This window comes from Vulpes vulpes, chromosome 13, assembly GCF_048418805.1.
Source record: "Vulpes vulpes isolate BD-2025 chromosome 13, VulVul3, whole genome shotgun sequence".
NCBI lineage: Eukaryota > Metazoa > Chordata > Mammalia > Carnivora > Canidae > Vulpes > Vulpes vulpes.
In genome coordinates, this window is record NC_132792.1 from 18,185,613 (window position 1) to 18,204,372 (window position 18,760).

General features: G+C 40.6%; 1 protein-coding gene across 1 annotated transcript in view; it reads right to left on the reverse strand.

The window, feature by feature from the left end:
* The window catches only part of DEPTOR (DEP domain containing MTOR interacting protein), a 132,179-nt gene that overhangs the window by 32,590 nt on the left and 80,829 nt on the right, over positions 1 to 18,760 (reverse strand). The window contains exons 5-8 of the mRNA XM_072734019.1: positions 10,612 to 10,797; positions 8,542 to 8,676; positions 3,515 to 3,585; positions 1,703 to 1,807 (exon numbers count right to left, since the gene is read on the reverse strand). Of these exons, the coding sequence (XP_072590120.1) occupies positions 1,703 to 1,807; positions 3,515 to 3,585; positions 8,542 to 8,676; positions 10,612 to 10,797 (497 nt within the window). The remainder of the gene's footprint in view (positions 1 to 1,702; positions 1,808 to 3,514; positions 3,586 to 8,541; positions 8,677 to 10,611; positions 10,798 to 18,760) is intronic.

Below are 18,760 nucleotides of genomic sequence, written 5' to 3' on the forward strand. Positions count from 1 at the left end.
AGAGCTCCTGACCTGGTGAGCCTGTCCCTTCCTGCATGATGAGGTGTTCAAATCAGGCTGCAGAGTCAATCCCTACTCCTACAGCACCGATTACCCAGACTGGCTGGAATCTGTGCTCTGTGTGCCCTGAGCTGGTCTCTGCCGCCCACCTTTCTTTTCCAGTGGGTACATCAGTGCCAGGTGGTAAGTGCTGGAAATCAGTGCTGTGAAGATCCAAGTCATGCCCAGTGCCTTCCTGGTTTGCTGGGCCAGGGAAAGGACTGAAGGGAGACTGGGAGAGTGTTGAAGAAATGAACAGAGGAGTGATCTGTAGCTTTCAAGACTTCTGCATCCTCCCACAACTGAGATAATCAAGGCATGAGTGTCCTCTGGGGAATGTTTTACAGATGACAGAACAAAACTGGGCTAGGTAAAGGTGTTTTTCTTCTTTTTTAAAAAAGATTTTATTTATTGGAGAGAGAGAGTTTGAGAAGGAGAGGTAGAGAGAATTGGAAGCAGACTCCACACTGAGCACAGAGCCTGATGTGGGGCTCAATCTCACATCCACAAGATCACAACCTGAGCGAAAATCAAGAGTCAGATACTTAAATGACTGAGACACCCAGGGGCCCCAAGTAAGGGTGTTTTGAAGCAGAAAACTAATGCTCTCACCATCCTCTTCTATGATATTTCTGTATAAATAAAAACAATGCGACAGATGGTGACTACACTTACCCAGGTGAGCCTTAAGTAATCTATAGAATTGTCAAATCAGTATGCTGTACACTGGAACTCACATAACATTGTTAATTATACTTCGATTTAAAAAGCTTTAAAAAACCAATATATACATAGACATATACACATATGTCTGTCTGTATGTATATGTGTATTCATACTATAAGAAGTCTAGAAGAATATAAATCAAAACATGAACAGGACTATGCTTTACTGTATGTCAATTATACCCCAATAAAGCTGTTCAAAGTTAATGTTAATTATGGTTATCTCTGAGCTATGAAAGATTATAGGCAATTATAATTTTTTTTTTCTGCTGGTCTGTATTTCCTACATTTTCTTGACTCTCTATACATTACTTTAATACCATTCAACTTTTTTGATGTTTGTGTCGTTTGCACGGTATAAAGTGTTTTCACATATTTAATCCATAAAACAGCAGAAGGAAATACGATTATTGTTTGAAAGAGGACAAAATGGGCTCTGAGATAGTTATAGGACTCGTTCAAAGCCATACAGCTAGAAATTAGCAGAACCAAAACAGGAATCCAGATCTCCTCTTCCAAATTCCATGACTTCTGTTTTCTTTTGCTCACTACTTGCTATCTCACATGGTCTAAGCATGCTCCACGAGCTGCATAAATCCCCCTGGAATATACTTTGTATAGAACTAAAGCAGAAGAGTTGTCATATAAGACTTGAGCAAAAAGCAAATATTTTATGTTCAAACTCAGTACTAGTTAAGGGGAGAGATGAGAAAAACTAAGGGAGGGCTGGAGACCAATGAGGCCCCGTCAGAGTGACAGGAAACCTTTTCTTCTTGGTCACTGCGTCACACGCTCTTGGCTTCATTTCAACCCTCTTCAGAAAGGGAAAAGGAAACTTGACCAAAATGGGACCAAAACACTCAAGGAGAGAAAGTCCAGGTGGCAGAAAACAATGAAATGAGACTAGAGTTATTTAGACATGATTCAATTGGAGATACCTTCATTCCTGCCGCCGCCGCTGGGCCACTGGGGTCCACGGCCTGGATGTGGCACGGCTTACTTCCCCGCACCACAAAGCCCCAACCAACAGCGTCACCAACAATCTGGAGAGGAAAACCACAATTAGCAATCGGCAGACGGTCTCTGGCAATTTGCCTGTCCTTCCAAGAGAAAGAAAACCCGTCCAGGATTAAGTGCATGCCCTGATATTTCTCTTCCCTGTTCCACCTGGACCTGGGAGGGAGGGAGGGAGAACAGAACACTTTGCTTCTATCACAAACACAAGCACATCTTTGCAGCAAAGGTGGTCAAGAAATAGCAGTTTGGCAGAAAGATCATCTCTTTCTTAGGCCGCTATGCAATTTAATATCAGACTCAAATGGAAAGTTTAGAAGATCATGAAAACATTGTTGAAATTTCTCTCCAGACTCAATTTTGGTTCCAAGTTTATTCTTTTTCCCTGGATCCAGATGATACTTTCTCGGTGATCTTGCTACATCCTTAAAGTTCAAAGTAACCATTTCAATTACTAACAGTGAGAAATATGAAGAGTTTTGGCTTTGTTGAAACACAATTTTCTCTACCAAGAAAAATAAGTGAATAAGTACACGAAGTTCACAGTTTACAAGTAGGTGCTGTTGAAAAGTGGTTTGGAACTAGAGGGTGCCTTTTCCTATGGAATCATTAGAATTGACAATTACATTCCCTGGGCAGTTCCCAGACATGTCTTCAATACATGCCCCATTAAGGAGGGGATGTGATGTGATGAGCACTGGGTGTTACACTATAAGTTGGCAAATTGAATTTAAATTAAAAGATAGTAATAAAAAATATACAAACCCCAACTGAAATACAGAAGACACACATTTACAATTATCAGCAATGCTGGCATTTACTTTTAAAACCAAAAAGAAATACTTAGAAATATAATCAACTGTTTCTTGAATGCTCAAGATGGAGGCAAGGTGGGAAAGCAAATGCAATTTTTGTGACCATTCTCAAAAAAGATGTTTAGGACCTTCATTGGCTTTAGGCTTTGCTGGTATTATACTTAATTTCACTTCCAAAAGTATAGTTTACCTTTTCCTCTGAAACAGACATATTTCTGATGCTTTTTTCATATTGACTGGCTATGGCTGGGCCCATCCTATTCTAACTCTTCAGTGCCCAGAATGTGGAGCAGTCCTTGGCAAATATTTGCAGCCTGAATGAGTGGGGCAAGATTTATTTTTGTCCCTGAGGTAATAAAACACAAGTTAGAAGATTGAAGGAAGAGAAGTGCTTTCAAGAGCATGTTGATGTGGTTTTGTGTAGAGACTGAGAGAAACAGGCAGGGGAAGGAGAGTGCTCCAAAATCCAGTGCTTGAATAACTCAAGACAAGCTCATTATTGTCAAAAGCACCATTCCTTATGGTAGAGCAGATTATCCCACGGTTTTCTTTTTTCCCCTAAAGACTCCTCTAATGTCTTAAATGATTTTGGGGATTAACTATAACACAGAAGGAATTATTGGCATTATTTGCACTGCCATTTGCCTTAAAGTCTACAATTATATCATACTAAGTATAATGGAAATCTTTTCTTAAGGGTACATCAAAAGGAGTTTAAAATGTTGTATTAATCATAAATCACGTCAAGCCCTAATACATTTTCGTGCCCAAGGGTCAAGAAAATCTACTATTATAATAATTCCAAAAACAAAAGGAAAATTAGAAAGTTTTCAATTCTATCCCTAAGCTACACACTAATACACTGACATGTTGACATGACACAGAAAAGGAGCATGAGAAAAACCCAAATGATGAGCCTACCGTGAACGTCTTCCTTGCATACGGAGCTCCGGGAGTCAGGAGTTCCTCAGAAGTTACAGGTCTCTTCAACACTGTAAGACAGACACAAGGTCAAGGTGCAAATCCTTCTGCCTGTTTGTTCATTCATATAGCGGATATTTACTAAATGCCTCATATGTGACTGTCAGTGAAGAAGCATGGCCAAGATCCCTGCCTCACGATGTATATTCTAGCCGAATACAGGCAGAAAATATTAACAAACATGAACAACCCTAAGCCTAATTTACAGAGCTTTGGGAAGAAGAAATGGCACAGGGTGAAGGGAAGCCAGAGTGTCAGGGGTGGGGCCAAGGAGTGGGTTGACATTTTTCTATAAAGAAAAGGGTTTCAAGTGCTCATATTTCTTTTTTATTTTTGGATCCTGATATGTATTCAACAGGATAAGGTAAAGAGAGAGACCTGACTCTAGTGGTCTGATAGCCATGTTTCAAGAGCTAACCTCACACGACACACCATCCACATCCCACTTGTGGAAGCTTTACTTGTTTCCTTATCAGTATCCCGGACTATATGGACACACTCACTGCCTCTGGCCCTAAGGAATAGGCTAGAGAAATGTTATGCATATTCAGCATGTGCTAGGCACTATGCTAGGTGCTCTAAATATATTATCTCATTTAGACATCACAAAAGCTATTTAGCTAGGTTTCTCACTGTCCCTATTTTATTAGTGAGAAACCAGAAGCTTCAAAAAGTCAAAGAGCTTTGTACAACACCTCACCCCTAATGGGTAGCAAAATCTGGATTCAAACTCAGGCATTTGATGCCAGTGCCTATCAGCCACTGTGCTACATGGTTTCCCTCCCATGCTACTCCCTCTCTGTGAGTAGAACAGACTCAAAATCTCCAGAAGGTAGTGGTGAGTTGTTCTAAGACATTTGTTCTTATCAGCTTGCTGATGCTGCCCACCAAAATGGCAAAGACAGCAGCCAATTCCTGACCTGCTGGCTGCCTAAAAATCTGCCAATACTGTAGTCCCTCCTTATCTGTAGGGAATACATTTCCAAGACCCCCTGAAGTGGGTGCCTGAAGCCACAGGTGGTACTGAAACCTATAGATACTACATTGTTTTTCGTATGCATGCATATATATATGATAAAGTTTAATACATAAATGAGTCACAGTAAGAGATTAATACCAATAACTAGAATAAAACATCAATAAATAGAATAGTTTTAAGAATATTTTGTAATAAAAGTTATATGAAGTGGTCTCTCTCTCTCAAAAGATCTTATTGTCCTGTACTCACCCTTCCTGTGATGAAGTGAGATGATAAAATGCCTATATGAGGAGACACATTGAGGAGACACAGGCATTATGACAGAGTGTTAGGCCCTTACTGAGCTTCTGATGCTATGTTGGAATGAGGATCATCTGCTTCCAGGTTGCATTTGACCTGGGTCACTGACACCCCAGAAAGGGAAAAGGGGGACCACTGTAATAAACTTCTCCATCCATCCTGTGCTAAGAACTAGAGGGGGACTGCTACGGCCATCCAGAGAAGCCAGCAAATGGGGGGAGCTAGGGAGCCTCCCAACCCAGTTGTATGGAGATCATGAACTTGGTTGTCACAAAGAAACTTGAGTGGCCAAGACCAGGCCCCTAACCTGGCAAAGTGCCAGCCTCCAATTCCTTTTGCTGGCAGTATTCAGATGTCAGAGGTCAGTACTGGAACAAGAGTGCAGCAGAAAAAGAAAAGGCAGCATAGGGTAAGATCTAGGTGATCCACCAGGTAGCTTGTCCCCAACACTTTCCTTTAAAGGCAATGAAGTGCTTCTCGTTGAGATGACAGGTAGCTAGGATGATGACTTTTGCTTTCAGGAAGCTCATAAAAGAGAACATGCATTTGTGTTGCCCCCAAAAGAGGGAGTAGATTGAGTATCAAGAAAAGAACCTCTCAGATGAATAGGAGCTAAGAGAAGAGGTCCATGGTTGAGGACTGAAGCCCTTTTAATTCTTTATCAGACAATCCCCTCCCTACTCCCCATAACCATTTCTGGGTGTATGAATTTGGATATAGAAATCACATTGCACCATAATATTTGACAATAATACTGACCACTTCTTTTAATGCACATTCTCTTTCTTTTTTTGAGAGATGCCTGCCATATAAAATTATATTAGTTTGAGGTTACAGCATAATGATTCAATATATGCATGTATTTTGTGAAATGATCACCACAATAAATCCAGTTAACATCCTATTAACTCACATAGTTACAACTTGTTTTTCTTATGATAAGAACTCTTAAGATTTTTCTTTGCAACTTTGAAATACGCAATACAGTATTATTAACTATAGTGACCATGCTGTACATTACATCCTGGGACTTATTTATTTTATAATGGGAAGTTTGTACTGTTTGACCACCTTTCCTCATTCTTCTGGCCACATCCAATCTGTTCTCTGTAAATGCGAGTTTGGTTTTTCTCTCTTTTCATTCCACATATAAGTGAGACCACATGCTTGTCTTTTTGTTTGACTTATTTCACATAGCATAACGCTCTCAAAATCCATCCATGTTGTTGCAAGTGGAAAGATCTCCTTTTTTATGGTCAGATAATAATAAAAATATTCCATTATGTATATATAACTCATCTTCTTTATCTATACATCTATCCATGGATCCTTAGGTTGTTTCTACGTCTTGGCTATTGTGAATAAAGCCGTGACAAACGTGGTGGTGTGAATAGCATTTCAAGTTTGTGTTCTCCTACCTTTGGATAAATACCCAGAAGTGGAATTGCTGGATTATATGATGGTTCTGTTTTTAGGTTTTTGAGGAACCCCAACTAATTTCCACAGTGGCTGCACCAATTTGTACTCCCACCAACAGTGCACAAGGCCTCCTTTTTCTCCACATCCTTGTCAACACATTATTTTTTGTCTTTTTGACAACAGCCATTCTAAGAGGTGTGAGATAATATCTCATCATGGTTTTGAATCACACTGTACTGTAATATTTGACTGCCATACTGATAAAATAATTATAAATTAAAATATTTATTTTAATACACTCTTTCTTCTGTTGAAAAATATAAAAATCATGAAGCCCACAGAATTATCCTTTAGCTTTCTCTTTTTGTGTCCTTCAGAAGCTATTTAATCATCCAAGGACACTAATCATGCTAATATTTGTAGCTTTTTTTTTTTTTTTTTTTGTCTGGCTTAGGACATTTATTCACAGTACTAAAAATATATCCAGATGTAAATATAATGATTAATTTTAAGTCCCTTACTGAGAATGCCTACTTATCTGCTTGAGGAAAAAAAAAATCACACATGAGCTCACCGCCCTCTGGAAACCCTCCCACAAGAGTGAGGGAGAAGCTTGTCAGAATATGGGTAAGACCTAGGATTTACAAACCACGATTAAGACAATTGAGGCAACCACAGTTGAGACCCAAAAAAGGCAACCTGACCTTTCCTTGATGCCTGCTTATCAGCAAACTTTTCCCTTTGAGCCTATAGGCAAGGAGAAAGAGGAAAGGATGCAAAACCCACCTCAGTAAAGGTGGATGCGTAGCTCATTTACATAATTAACACTTTGTTCTTTTTCTACCATTGTATGCAATCAAAAGAAGGAAAGTGGCTTTAGCATAGCTGGCCCTTTCCTAACACTGCACCCTCCTGCTTCTAACTTTAGGGACACCTGTCAGATTTCCATCGGGGCTTCAAAGAGCCTATTTCTAAGAACACAGTTCTCCTTTCTCATTCTACCTTAACAGCAGTGTTCCATGAATTGAAAAACCCAGTTGCATATGGGCTCAATGATTTTCCAGCTAGAGTCAGTGTGGAAGCAAGTTTCTTCATTCATATGTTGAGGTTATGATTTTATTCTTCCAGCTAAACCTCCAGAAGGTAGCAGAAAAATGTTAAAATAAGTGAAATACCCACTTTCCTAGATAACGGCCTTAAATAATAATTTTCTCTTAAAGCCCTTTGAACATCTATTTGCCCTTAGTCTCACTAGCATGTTCCCCCCACAGAGAGATGATATTTTCACCAAGGGAAGGAGTCACAACCTTTCATCTTTGTATCCCCAAGTGCAGTGAGGAGGGAACAGCATAAGCCAAAGGAACAAAGCCCCTTCCCTGAAGGTGACAGACTAGACTAAGGGTGGACAGAGCACTAAATGAAGGGAGTTGAGGGTGTTTTCAAAGCAATCATTATTTTTATGATGGACCATGCAATCGAATCTTGGGAGAGGTAGGTAAGGAGCAGTGAGGGCTAGTAGGATCTGTGAGTGATGAGTTCCCACAGGCTGAAGAATTGATTGGGTCAAGGAAGAACTGTTTCTAAGCACAAGCTCATCAACAGTCTTTGTGCCTAGCCTTTTTGTTTTTTTGTTTGTTTGTTTTTTGTTTTTTGTTTTTGTTTTTGTTTTTGTTTTTGTTTTTAATGTAAAGGCCACAGAGGTTGATTAGGAGGATTTGAAACTGCAAGGCACCAAGATTCAATTTCAGAGAGAGTTGGGTTTGCACAGATCTGTGCCTCTTCTTTGGGAGATATGGGAACCCAAAAGGTCTTTGCACCTGCTCAATCCCTCTTCAGAACTGAGGGGCTTCTGCCAGTTGCTAACTGCTGATACCTTCAACTGTCTTTGGAACCACCTCTGAAGAGAGCTGCCTTACCTAAGGTCATGCCCTCCTCCCAGGGGCAGCCAACACCTAACAACTGGTCAACAGGAGGGCTGAAAGGCCTGGCCACCTCAGCCATCAGTTGGGACAACTCTGAAGGGCCACCCCAACTCCAGAGCTCCCTTCAGGGGTAGTGGGGCAGCCTGATTCTCCCTCTGCCCAAACCTACGTGCTTCCCTTGTGTTCAACAGGTGTTGGCCCCCAGAGTAGCCATAACAAGACTGCCACGTATTAGTTGCCCCTACCTCCCCCACCCCCATCAGAGAACCTGCTGCCCAAGGAACCCACCCAGCCTTCATCTCTGCCCAGTCATGGTTAGAAATGGGGGCTGCCTTTTGGTTACTCACCGGACTTGGGGTTGCAGAGCACAGGGGGGCTGCTGCTGAGCGTGGGGCTGCTGCTGAAGTAGCCACTGCTGCCGCAGCTGCTCATGCTGCTCCTCCGCACCGCAGACACAATCTTGATCTCCTTGCTGGGGCTGACTGTGTGGGCCGGAAACACATACACACACACAAGGTCGTGAGGATGGTGGCTTTGGTTCCCTGGAGCATGTGGGCTTTCCGCCACAGGATAGAGGCAGGCGAGTCACACACGCCAGGAAAACGCACCCGGCCTCTGAGTCAGAGAAGCAAGAATTTGAAGGGCAACGTGCCACTCCTTGATGGCACGACCTCAGGCACTTTGCTTCAGGTCTCGGAGCCTCCACTTCCCCAGCTGTGAAGTGGGAATAATGTGATCTCAGGGGGCTGGTACAAGGAGTGGGCCATATACTGTAAGAGGATGTACTCAGGCACATACAAGGTTATTTCAAGAGTGGTTGAGCCCACGCTGAGCAGTCCCAGGAAGGATATAAATCAACTGCTGGCTCTACACTTAATGGATTAACAGTAATAATAAGTGCCTCCTGATTTTAGTATGAAGTCACTAGCTACCCAGAGCCACGGACGAAGGAGATTAGAACATAATAACACATATTTAGCTCTGACAGTGTATGTGAGGCAGCAGTTTAGTGCTCTGACCTGGTCCTCTTTGCCTGCAGAGTCAGTGGCTCTCGACAAGGAGAGGAGAAGGTGTATGGTCAAATGAAGGAAGCCGTGGAGAGTACCTGCTTAGTGCCTGGAACATGGGAAGCACAAAGTAAATGCTGGCTTTTATAGTGACCACAGCCACTCTATCCCTGTCATGATTGTCACTTTTCGGGTCTCCCGTGCCCACAAGAAACAGGCAGGCCTCAGCGCTAGAAAGAACATGAACAGTTACTCTGCATTTGCAGAAGACCACAGCTCTACGGTGACACACTACTGGTGTGTATCTGAGCACAGGCTGGGCTCCTGACCGTCTGTAAGTGCTTACTTTGCCTGAGGGGCTCTTGCTTCATTCTTTCTTCCACCCTAGATGTGTCTGATGAGGGGGATCAGGGTAGAGACATATAACATAAGCATTGGAATTAATACAGAACTGGTCTAAGATCCAGCTCTGTCCACCACTGTCTAGGCTGACCTTGGGTCAACTCCTCCATTGATCCAGGTCTCAGTTTCTCCACCCATAAAATGAGGATAAGAAAAATCCTTCCTCTTAGGATATAGTCAGATTTAAATAATAAAACTCATGCAAGCAAGCTTAGCTCAGGGCCAGGGGTGCAGAAAAGTCTCAATATAGTTATGAGTGTTCTCACTGCCACCTGCTGTAAATAACCAAGACACACATTCTTGCTGTGCCCTGAGTTTCAGGTGAAACCCTGAATTTCCAGACCTGAGGCCAGCCAGTTCCTTGGGTCAATGCCAAATTTTCAGAGGAGTTGAAGATACCCCTTGAAGCACCTCTACTTCTTATACAGAAGGGACATCAAGTTAACTTTTTCCAGATGAGCGGGGCTATCTTTGTGAACATCCGTCAGCATCATTTCTGTCAGGGCTCACTGTAAAAATAGGACTGTTTGACCTTCCATGTGACACCCTAGGTTTTATGAGCTCCTGTGTTTGCTTTTCACAAGTTTTCTTTGTTCTGGATCACCCCTTCATGACGGATGGGCAATCAGTTAATTGCCTTTTTCTTGTATATCCCCTCAAAAGTCTTTACTCACCATTAAAACATACAGCTTTTCAGTGCTATGATTTAGAAAACGGGATCATTAATGATATATAAGAACTGTTTACAAATGAAAAGTAAATAAGGTAAAGTGAGAACTTAAGAAGCCTTCTATCATGCAAAGACATAATTTTATAAGACGGTCTTCATGACATCTAAATTGACCGCCCAGGAACAATTTGGTCATGCTGGGTTTTTTTTTTCATACTTGTTGGTTATGAATAAATAAAAATGGGCTGGAGAACAGCATTCCACAAAGGTGAGTTATTACTATACTATTTCTCAAAAGACAAATGCAGGTGATTGGATACACAATGGAACTGACATACCGGACATAAAACTGGTAGATTTCCGATTGTCATGGCTCTGCTTCCTCAGGCAGAAGGGGCTGTCGTGAGTTTCCTGAGAGGAGGGAGATTTTTCATTGAGCAGCTCCATCAGTCTGCGCCTCCGCCGGAAGTTCATTCTGAACTGGTAGAGAAGGTTGCTGTCCACAAATGGGTGCTTGTTGGACACTGCAGGGGAGACACAACAGATGAGCGTGCCTGGCATCCTGGCCACTGAGCACTGGAGCCAGAAGTCTCCATGCAATAGGGGCAAAAGTCTACAGAGTTTAATTCTACAGATGCCACATGAAGCTTGTAGTCCACACACCATTCCAAATTCTTTCCACGTGCCATGTACTTTAAAAATTGGCTAACCAGGGGATCCCTGGGTGGCGCAGCGGTTTGGCGCCTGCCTTTGGCCCGGGGCGCGATCCTGGAGACCCGGGATCGAATCCCACATCGGGCTCCCGGTGCATGGAGCCTGCTTCTCCCTCTGCCTGTCTCTGCCTCTCTCTCTCTCTCTCTCTCTGTGTGTGTGACTATCATGAATAAATAAATAAAATCTTTAAAAAAAAAAATTGGCTAACCAGTTCCCCTGGGGCTGCTTTGCCTGACCTCACCCCCAATCTAAGCCATACTTTTCCTCGTGTTGTCTGAGCCACTATTTAACCTCCATCTGATCACTTACCATACTGTACCCACATTGTCTGTTCACTTCTCTACCTTTGTCCACTCAACTCTGGCTCTCTGGGTTTCATTGTTTCATGGTTTCATGTCATCATGTGTCCCCATGCCCAGCAAAGTGCTAGTCCCATGACCATATGTCCATTCATTTTTTAACTTTTGATTTTGAAATAATTATAGACTCACAGAGAGCTGCAAAAATAATAGAGACCATATATCTGTTTGTTTGTTTGTTTTGGTGGTGGGGAGAGCTCATCTCTTTCTCCCAGCTAAGTCACTCTGCTTAAAGGCTCAGACTGCGTCTTCATCATTCTGGCATCCTGGAACCCTAGACTACCATGTGTTTGGCTCAGTGTAGGTGCCTAGTAAAAGACTGGCAGTGAATATTCAGTGATGGGTAGTCAGATGGATAAGCAGCATGTCCAGAACACTGCTAACTTTAAACTAGTTAGTGGCTAGTCTACACAATTCTCCCTAAACAGAGGGGTGGTTTAATAGTATGTGAAGAGTTTTCTGGGGGTATGGGAAATTGGAATATTAAGGACAATGCATCTAGTTTTTCCTAAAACTAAGTATATTTCATGTAAAGCCTTTCCTTTATTCTGAATGATATCATCACAATTTTTTGTTGTTCAGTCATTTATCCATTTATTCAACTCACATTTGTTGAGTTAGGTTAACAACATGCTGTGTACATTTTTTTGTCCTGAAATTTATGAAATGATGGTAAAAAAGAGATAAAAATTCTTTTTTAAGAACTCATTCTTGGCAACTTTTTTTGAAATGTGAAATTTAAAACGCTGTAAATCCCTAGGAAAATAATCTAACACAACCCACTGAGAATCATATTAACCCATTTATCAGTAATGGCAACTAGCACGACAGCCTCTTTAGGTATTTCAGAAATAGCATCACATTCCTGCTGCCTCAACACCAGCAAATGCAATCTAGGGTTATAGCTATATTTATCATGTTCATTTGCTTTGAGTAATTCTTCTGATTATGTGAATATCCAAATCTCAGAAAGGTGGGTCCCTATTAAGAGAGTCCCATGCCAACATTTAGCTTAATGATTCATATGGAATTTTCACTGTCTTTAAATGGTGATAAACTAGTCACTTTGGCTAAATGAATGATATTGCCCACAAAGATAAATGCACTTAATTCAGTGGTAGTTCTACAATGTTCCTAATAAATAATGCATTCTTGGGTTCAGGAGATGCTGAATATATCCTGGACCAAGGAGTAAGCCAATTACACTTTGATACGACATCTACAAATAGTGGTTGTTTTGTGGAGAGTCAAATTTTTATATAAATTTACTAGATCACCACATTCAATAATGCTACAAAATTTTGTAGGTAAGTTATTTATTTCTGGCAAACTTTTCTGAGTTTATTGAGATTTTTTTAAATCCTCAAGCTGACTTTGGCAACAGTATCTTAAATTACAACCTGAAAATACACAGTTCTGTAATAGATTTATTAATACCTCCTGTTTTCTCTTTGGACTGTGACTTATACAAAACACTGGCTCTGGCATAAATAAATCCAGAAAAACACTCTAGATCCAAACAAATTCCAGAATGGCCCAAAGTACATTAAAAAATATTTTTAATTGAAGTGGAAATTTGACTACCAATTTAGTCTCCTCAGGCTTTAAATACCAAGATGTAGATTGGAAGTCATACCCATGCTCCATTCTTCACCTTCCCACCTCTCCACCACCTATAGCACCGAGGGTAAATTTAGCATCTAAGATAAGATGAAAGAGTTAAATTCAAATAGTCCTTATTCACCATATTCCCTCTCCAATAGTGCAAATGACTCTAACCATGACCAAATCAGGGAAAACAAAAACTGGATGAGATAGCAGACCACACCTGTTAAGCATAATGCCAAGCAGATTGTAAGAACTCAATAAAGTATACCTGTATTATTTTACAACCACTGTTGTTGTTTTTACAATTAGCATCATGTTCTGATGATATACTGCCATTTAGCTTATGGGACTTCAATTTTATGACACACTATATTTAGTGCTCCACTTCAATTTTCAAGGACTTATTTGGATTTTAGCACCTTGAGGAGCACCACATTCTGTGAAACGAATGTCTCCATGTGTTCATCCTCCAGCTGTGTGGCTGGCACAGATGGAATCCAATTCTCCTCTCAGAACAGAAAAGTGACAATTGCATGTGTCACCTGCATTGTTTTCAATGAATTATTTTGCTTTTAAAAGGGTTCTCTCTCTCTCTCTCTTTCTCATTAAAAGTATAATGACACAAATACTGAATATCATGGATTTGCTTTGTGAGCGTAGCTTTAGGTATAACACAGATAACTGTAGTCACAAAACCTTGAAGAGTGCAGGTAAACAGACATAGTATCAATCAGTCACACGTGCATCCATTCATTCATCCAACAATGTGAGCACCTATGAAGTGTCACACACCATGCTAGTTATCTATCTTAGCATGGTGATTGGAATATGATACCTCATCTACTCATCCTTTCAAACTCATCTAAACCAAAGTCTGCTAAAAGAGACATGGCTTCAGATAAGAACAAAAACAATTAAGTTGGGAATTCACTGAACACTCTCTTAGATTAAATGAATTTTAGAAAATAATATCTCGCAGTTTTAGTGAAAGTTCTAGATTTAGATGACCTCAGGGTTGGTTTTTTTTTTTTTAGATTTTATTTATTTATGCATGAGAGACAAACAGAGAGAGGCAGAGACATAGGCAGAGGGAGAAGTAGGCTCCTTGATGGGAACCCGATGTGGTATTTGATCCCAGAACCCTGGGATCACGACCTGAAACAAAGGCAGATGCTCAACTGCTGAGCCACTCAGGTGGCCCAATGACCTCAGTTTTGATCCCAGTTCTGCCAACTTGACTAGTGGAGTGCTCTGGGAAACTTATTAAACTTTTAACTTTGCATAGCTTTGCTGTGAAGGAGAAATGGGATAATTGATGTGAGAGATTTGGAATGTCATCTGAAATCTAATGGTTGAAGTCTTCTTGTTCTTAGACTCCTAAACATTGACTTTAGCCTTCAGTCATAGAAGTTCCTACACAGAACCTACTTCTTCTGTCTTTTCTTCCCTTCTTTCAAAGAACATCTTGCCCATCTCCCACACACAGTTCTGTCACCTTTTCATGCCTGAAAAATGTGAAATCTTAACCAGATATCCAGGTCAAGTTTTGGCAAGTATCCTAGTGGAAGACACTTAAATCTCAGGAGTCCGTGGAAGAGGGGTGAATTAAGACACAGGATGTTTTAGAAAGTAATTGGATTAAGAAATCCATTTTTATAGCCGTAAATTACATACATAGAGTCTCAAGAAATAAACGATGGCTAAATAACATATAGTTTATATGCCCAAGAGCGAAAAAGAGTTGGTTCTCCCTACACTTTAACATGACATTCTCTATATTAAAAACAAAAACCATTTGCTACATAGACGACTTACTCTTTGGTAAACACAGAAGAAATAACTTAAACTCTGTGGAGAGAAAAGTAAAGAGAGGGAAAGAAAAGTCATTCGGGGTATGGTGATTGGTGGCTCTGGATCTTGAGGTGGTTCTAATTCTTCACTTCTCAGATCCCAACACTATACAGGACTTTTATTTAAAGTAAATGTTGTGGATGTGGATGTAACTGAAGGGTATTATGCTGAGTGAAGTAAGTCAATCGGAGAAGGACAAACATTATATGGTCTTTCATTTGGGGAATATAAAAAAATAGTGAAAGGGAATAAAGGGGAAAGGAGAAAAAATAAGTGGGAAATATCAGAAAGGGAGACAGAACATGAAAGACTCCTAACTCTGGGAAACGAAGTAGGTGTGGTGAAAGGGGAGGTGGGCGGGGGGGGTGGGGGTGACTGGGTGACGGGCACTGAGGGGGGCACTTGATGGGATGAGCACCGGGTGTTATTCTATATGTTGGCAAATTGAATACCAATAAAAAAATACATTTATAAAAAAATAAATAAAGTAAATGTTGTGACATAAACAAGTTGATAAATTTTGTTCTCTGCTCCTTGAGAATATGAGCCCCTACACAAGAATAAATGAGAATATTCAAAGCTGACATTCAATATCTAGTATTCTAGTTGTGCTCTCACAATTGTGCTGTAATTGAAAAGTGATAATTATTTATCCATTCAATTTATAATTTCTGGGGCTTATGAAGACTTCCCTTTCATATGGGTGGCATTCCCAACAGGGTTGACTTGGCTCGGTATTTAATCAGACATAAAATAGGAGGAAAAGCAGACACAGCCAAAAGCTGAAGCCATACAAATACAAGAGGATGTAATTGCTGAGGAAAGTGGGGGTTCTGGAAGCATTAAGCTCACAATGTTGTTGATACTCGGAAAAGAAAAGAGATGCTGATTTGCTGTGTGCCTTTACTTTTCAGAAAGCATGAGAGAAATGTCATGTATCTACCAAAAGAAAAAAGTGACATACTTATATATTCTTTTTATAAATAATGTGGCTACATTTTTCTCTTATACATTATTAGGCTGACTTTAGTGAACACAGAGACCTTAAAAAGTGATTATCTATAAGAGGGGGAATTGGCTTCTATTCCACTGACATAATATAAAGATGAATATAAAAATTCATCATCCTGAAACCTAAAAATTCAGCTGAATATAAAAGACATTTTAAGCTACTTATCTAGTTGGAGGAAGGAAGGTCACATACTTTCATTCATCCTTGAAATGTTTGCTAGCAAAAGACATAACACCAGAAGCATCATGAAATAAGTGAACTGAATCCAGCTGTGTGATAAGGGAGGGCAGAGAGGGAGGTGGGGGGAAGAATGAGAATGAATGCCTGGGTGGCATTTCATCAAACCTTTCTAATTAATTAATTAATTTTTTAAAAGATTTATTTATTTTGAGAGAGTGTGTGGGGTGGTGGAGATGGAGAGGAATTCTTAAGCAGATTCCTCCGTTGAATGCAAAGCCTGCAGGAGGCTTGATTCCAGGGCCCCGAGATCATGACCTGAGCAGATACCAAGAGTCAACCACTTAACCCACTAAGCCACTTGGGTGCCTGCATCAAACCTTTTTGTAAATTAATTAATTTATTTACTAATTAATTTATTATTTTTTAAAGATTTTATTTATTCATGAGAGACACAGAGAGGGGCAGAGACATAGGCAGAGGGAGATGCAGGCTCCCCGCAGGGAGTCTGATGCAGGACTTGATCCCAGGACCCTGGGACCATAACCTGAGCTGAAGGCAGATGCTCAACCACTGAGCCACTCAGGTGCCCAGCATCAAACCTTTTTAAAGGGTGGTCTTGGATCTGGGATCACATAAGTAACTTAGCAGAGTGAAAAGAGGGCCTAAACAGAGGGGGGCGGGGGAAGGATCATGGCTACTGCAAGGAAGAAGAAAGATCAAGGATGAGGTTGGGGACACCATACTACAAATGCAACCTGGTGTCAAAGCCAAAAGGTCTTCCAGGTCATCTTTAAGACAAGGGACCCTCACTAGCTGCCATGATTAGCATCCTCCTCATCACCAACCTCCACAACAGCAGAGGTGGGTGTGGTTCACGGCTTCCCCCAGGGCACCATGGTGAGTGAAGATCATTCTGGGCTGTGAAGGCTGTCACTCTATCTTACTCCCCACTCCATTTCCTCTCGCTTGCTTTCTCATCTCCTGCTGATCCCTGTACCTCCTCGTAAAACGACCACTTAGCCCCTGCAGACATTGCCTAAGAATACTGACAAATCTCAAGGATAAACAGGTGGCAGGCCTAGTCTTCAGACTTAGTGTTTCTAAAAGGCAAATAAATTCTGCATATGAAAATGCTGCACCTTCTCTGCCAACAAGAACAAAGCTTTCAGTTGTGTCATGTGCCCTAGGAAGGCTCTGCACCCTGGTCTCCCTGTTCCTGCTAATTCACAGTCATTCAGAGTCCAAGAAACTCATGTCACTTAGTATGCTGCAGATTTTAAAATCTGTCAAGACTAAAAAATATTCATATCATGCTTTTTAATCATGTGTTTGGTGCAAAACATGAATTGAGAACTAATTACAACAGAAGATTAAAGCTATTTAAAAAAAAAAAAGTATATTGAGCTATACTTAAGGCCATAATTACTATCTCAAACCATCCTAAAGGGATTCAGAAGTTGAAGGGGCCTTGTTTCCTAAAGCAGCAAAAGTCCTTGATTCAAGAACATTAAGCAATTGTATTTAAGTGCCTATGCCACGTAAGGACAGGGCTAGCTAGGTGCCTGGGATAGAAAACTCTTCTAATAGGCAATAACAACAGTGAGTCAGAGAACTAAAATAATTACTTCCTGAGCACCGACAACATTAAGAGGATATGAAAACAGGAAATTGATTTTAGGGTATAAAGTCCTATTAACTGATATGACTAAAACAGAACACTTCACATTCACAAAGTTAGAACCCAATTACACTAACTTAATTGAACGGAGGAGAGAGGATGGGAAAGAGATGAAGAAGAAGGATCAAAGTAACTCTAGTAAAGATAGCAGAAAAGAAGAAAAGCAAAACAGGACACCATGACTGTGTAGGATTCTGCAGGTACTGCGTCTTATTGTCAGAAATGTAAAGGTAATAAACAGATGGTAGGTCATATTATGTTTTCTTCTTTTCCATGCATCATTAAATAATAGCTGGGTGCATTCCAAAGATCAGAACCTTCATTGTTAGTGATAAAATGCAGAACAAAGGCCATGCTTTTTTTGTTTTTTAAGATTTTATTTATTTATTCATGAGAGACACACAGAGAGAGGCAGAGACACAGGCAGAGGGAGATACGGGCTCCATGTGGGGAGCCCAATGTGGAACTTGATCCCAGGACCCTGGGATCACGCCCTGGGCTGAAGGCAGATGCTCAACCGATGATAAACCCAGGCGTCCCACAAAGGCTTTGCTTTTCAGAGACTAAATCATACTATAAAGCGCAGAGATCTAAAAACAAATTTATTTTGTCCAAGAAATGGAATACTTCACCTACAAAATTCAGTGAAAAAATTCTTGTAACTGTTCTAGGTCTTTTGGAATTGTTGGCGTAAATCCAAAGGCCTAATTAAAGCACCTCAGTGTTGATTTACTTAACATGTTTACATTCGGCACAGAGTCTGGATAAGATACTGTGTAAGGCCAGCGTGGGTGAGACCATCAAATTTATATTGAGCTCTACCCACCAAGGCATCTGATGCTGAGGATGTTGATGATAATGATAATGAAAGTAATAATCGGCTAACATTTATTGAGTGATTCTCTGTGCCAGGCCCTATGCTGAGCACATGCATGATTAAAACACTAAGTTTTAAAGTGTTTTAATCTTTAAACTTTAAGTAAAGTTTTAAAGATTAAAACTTAGTGTTTTAATCATGAGAGAGAGAACTCTTATAATTATTCCCATTTTACAGATGGGAAAACAGTATTACACAAAGTAAACTT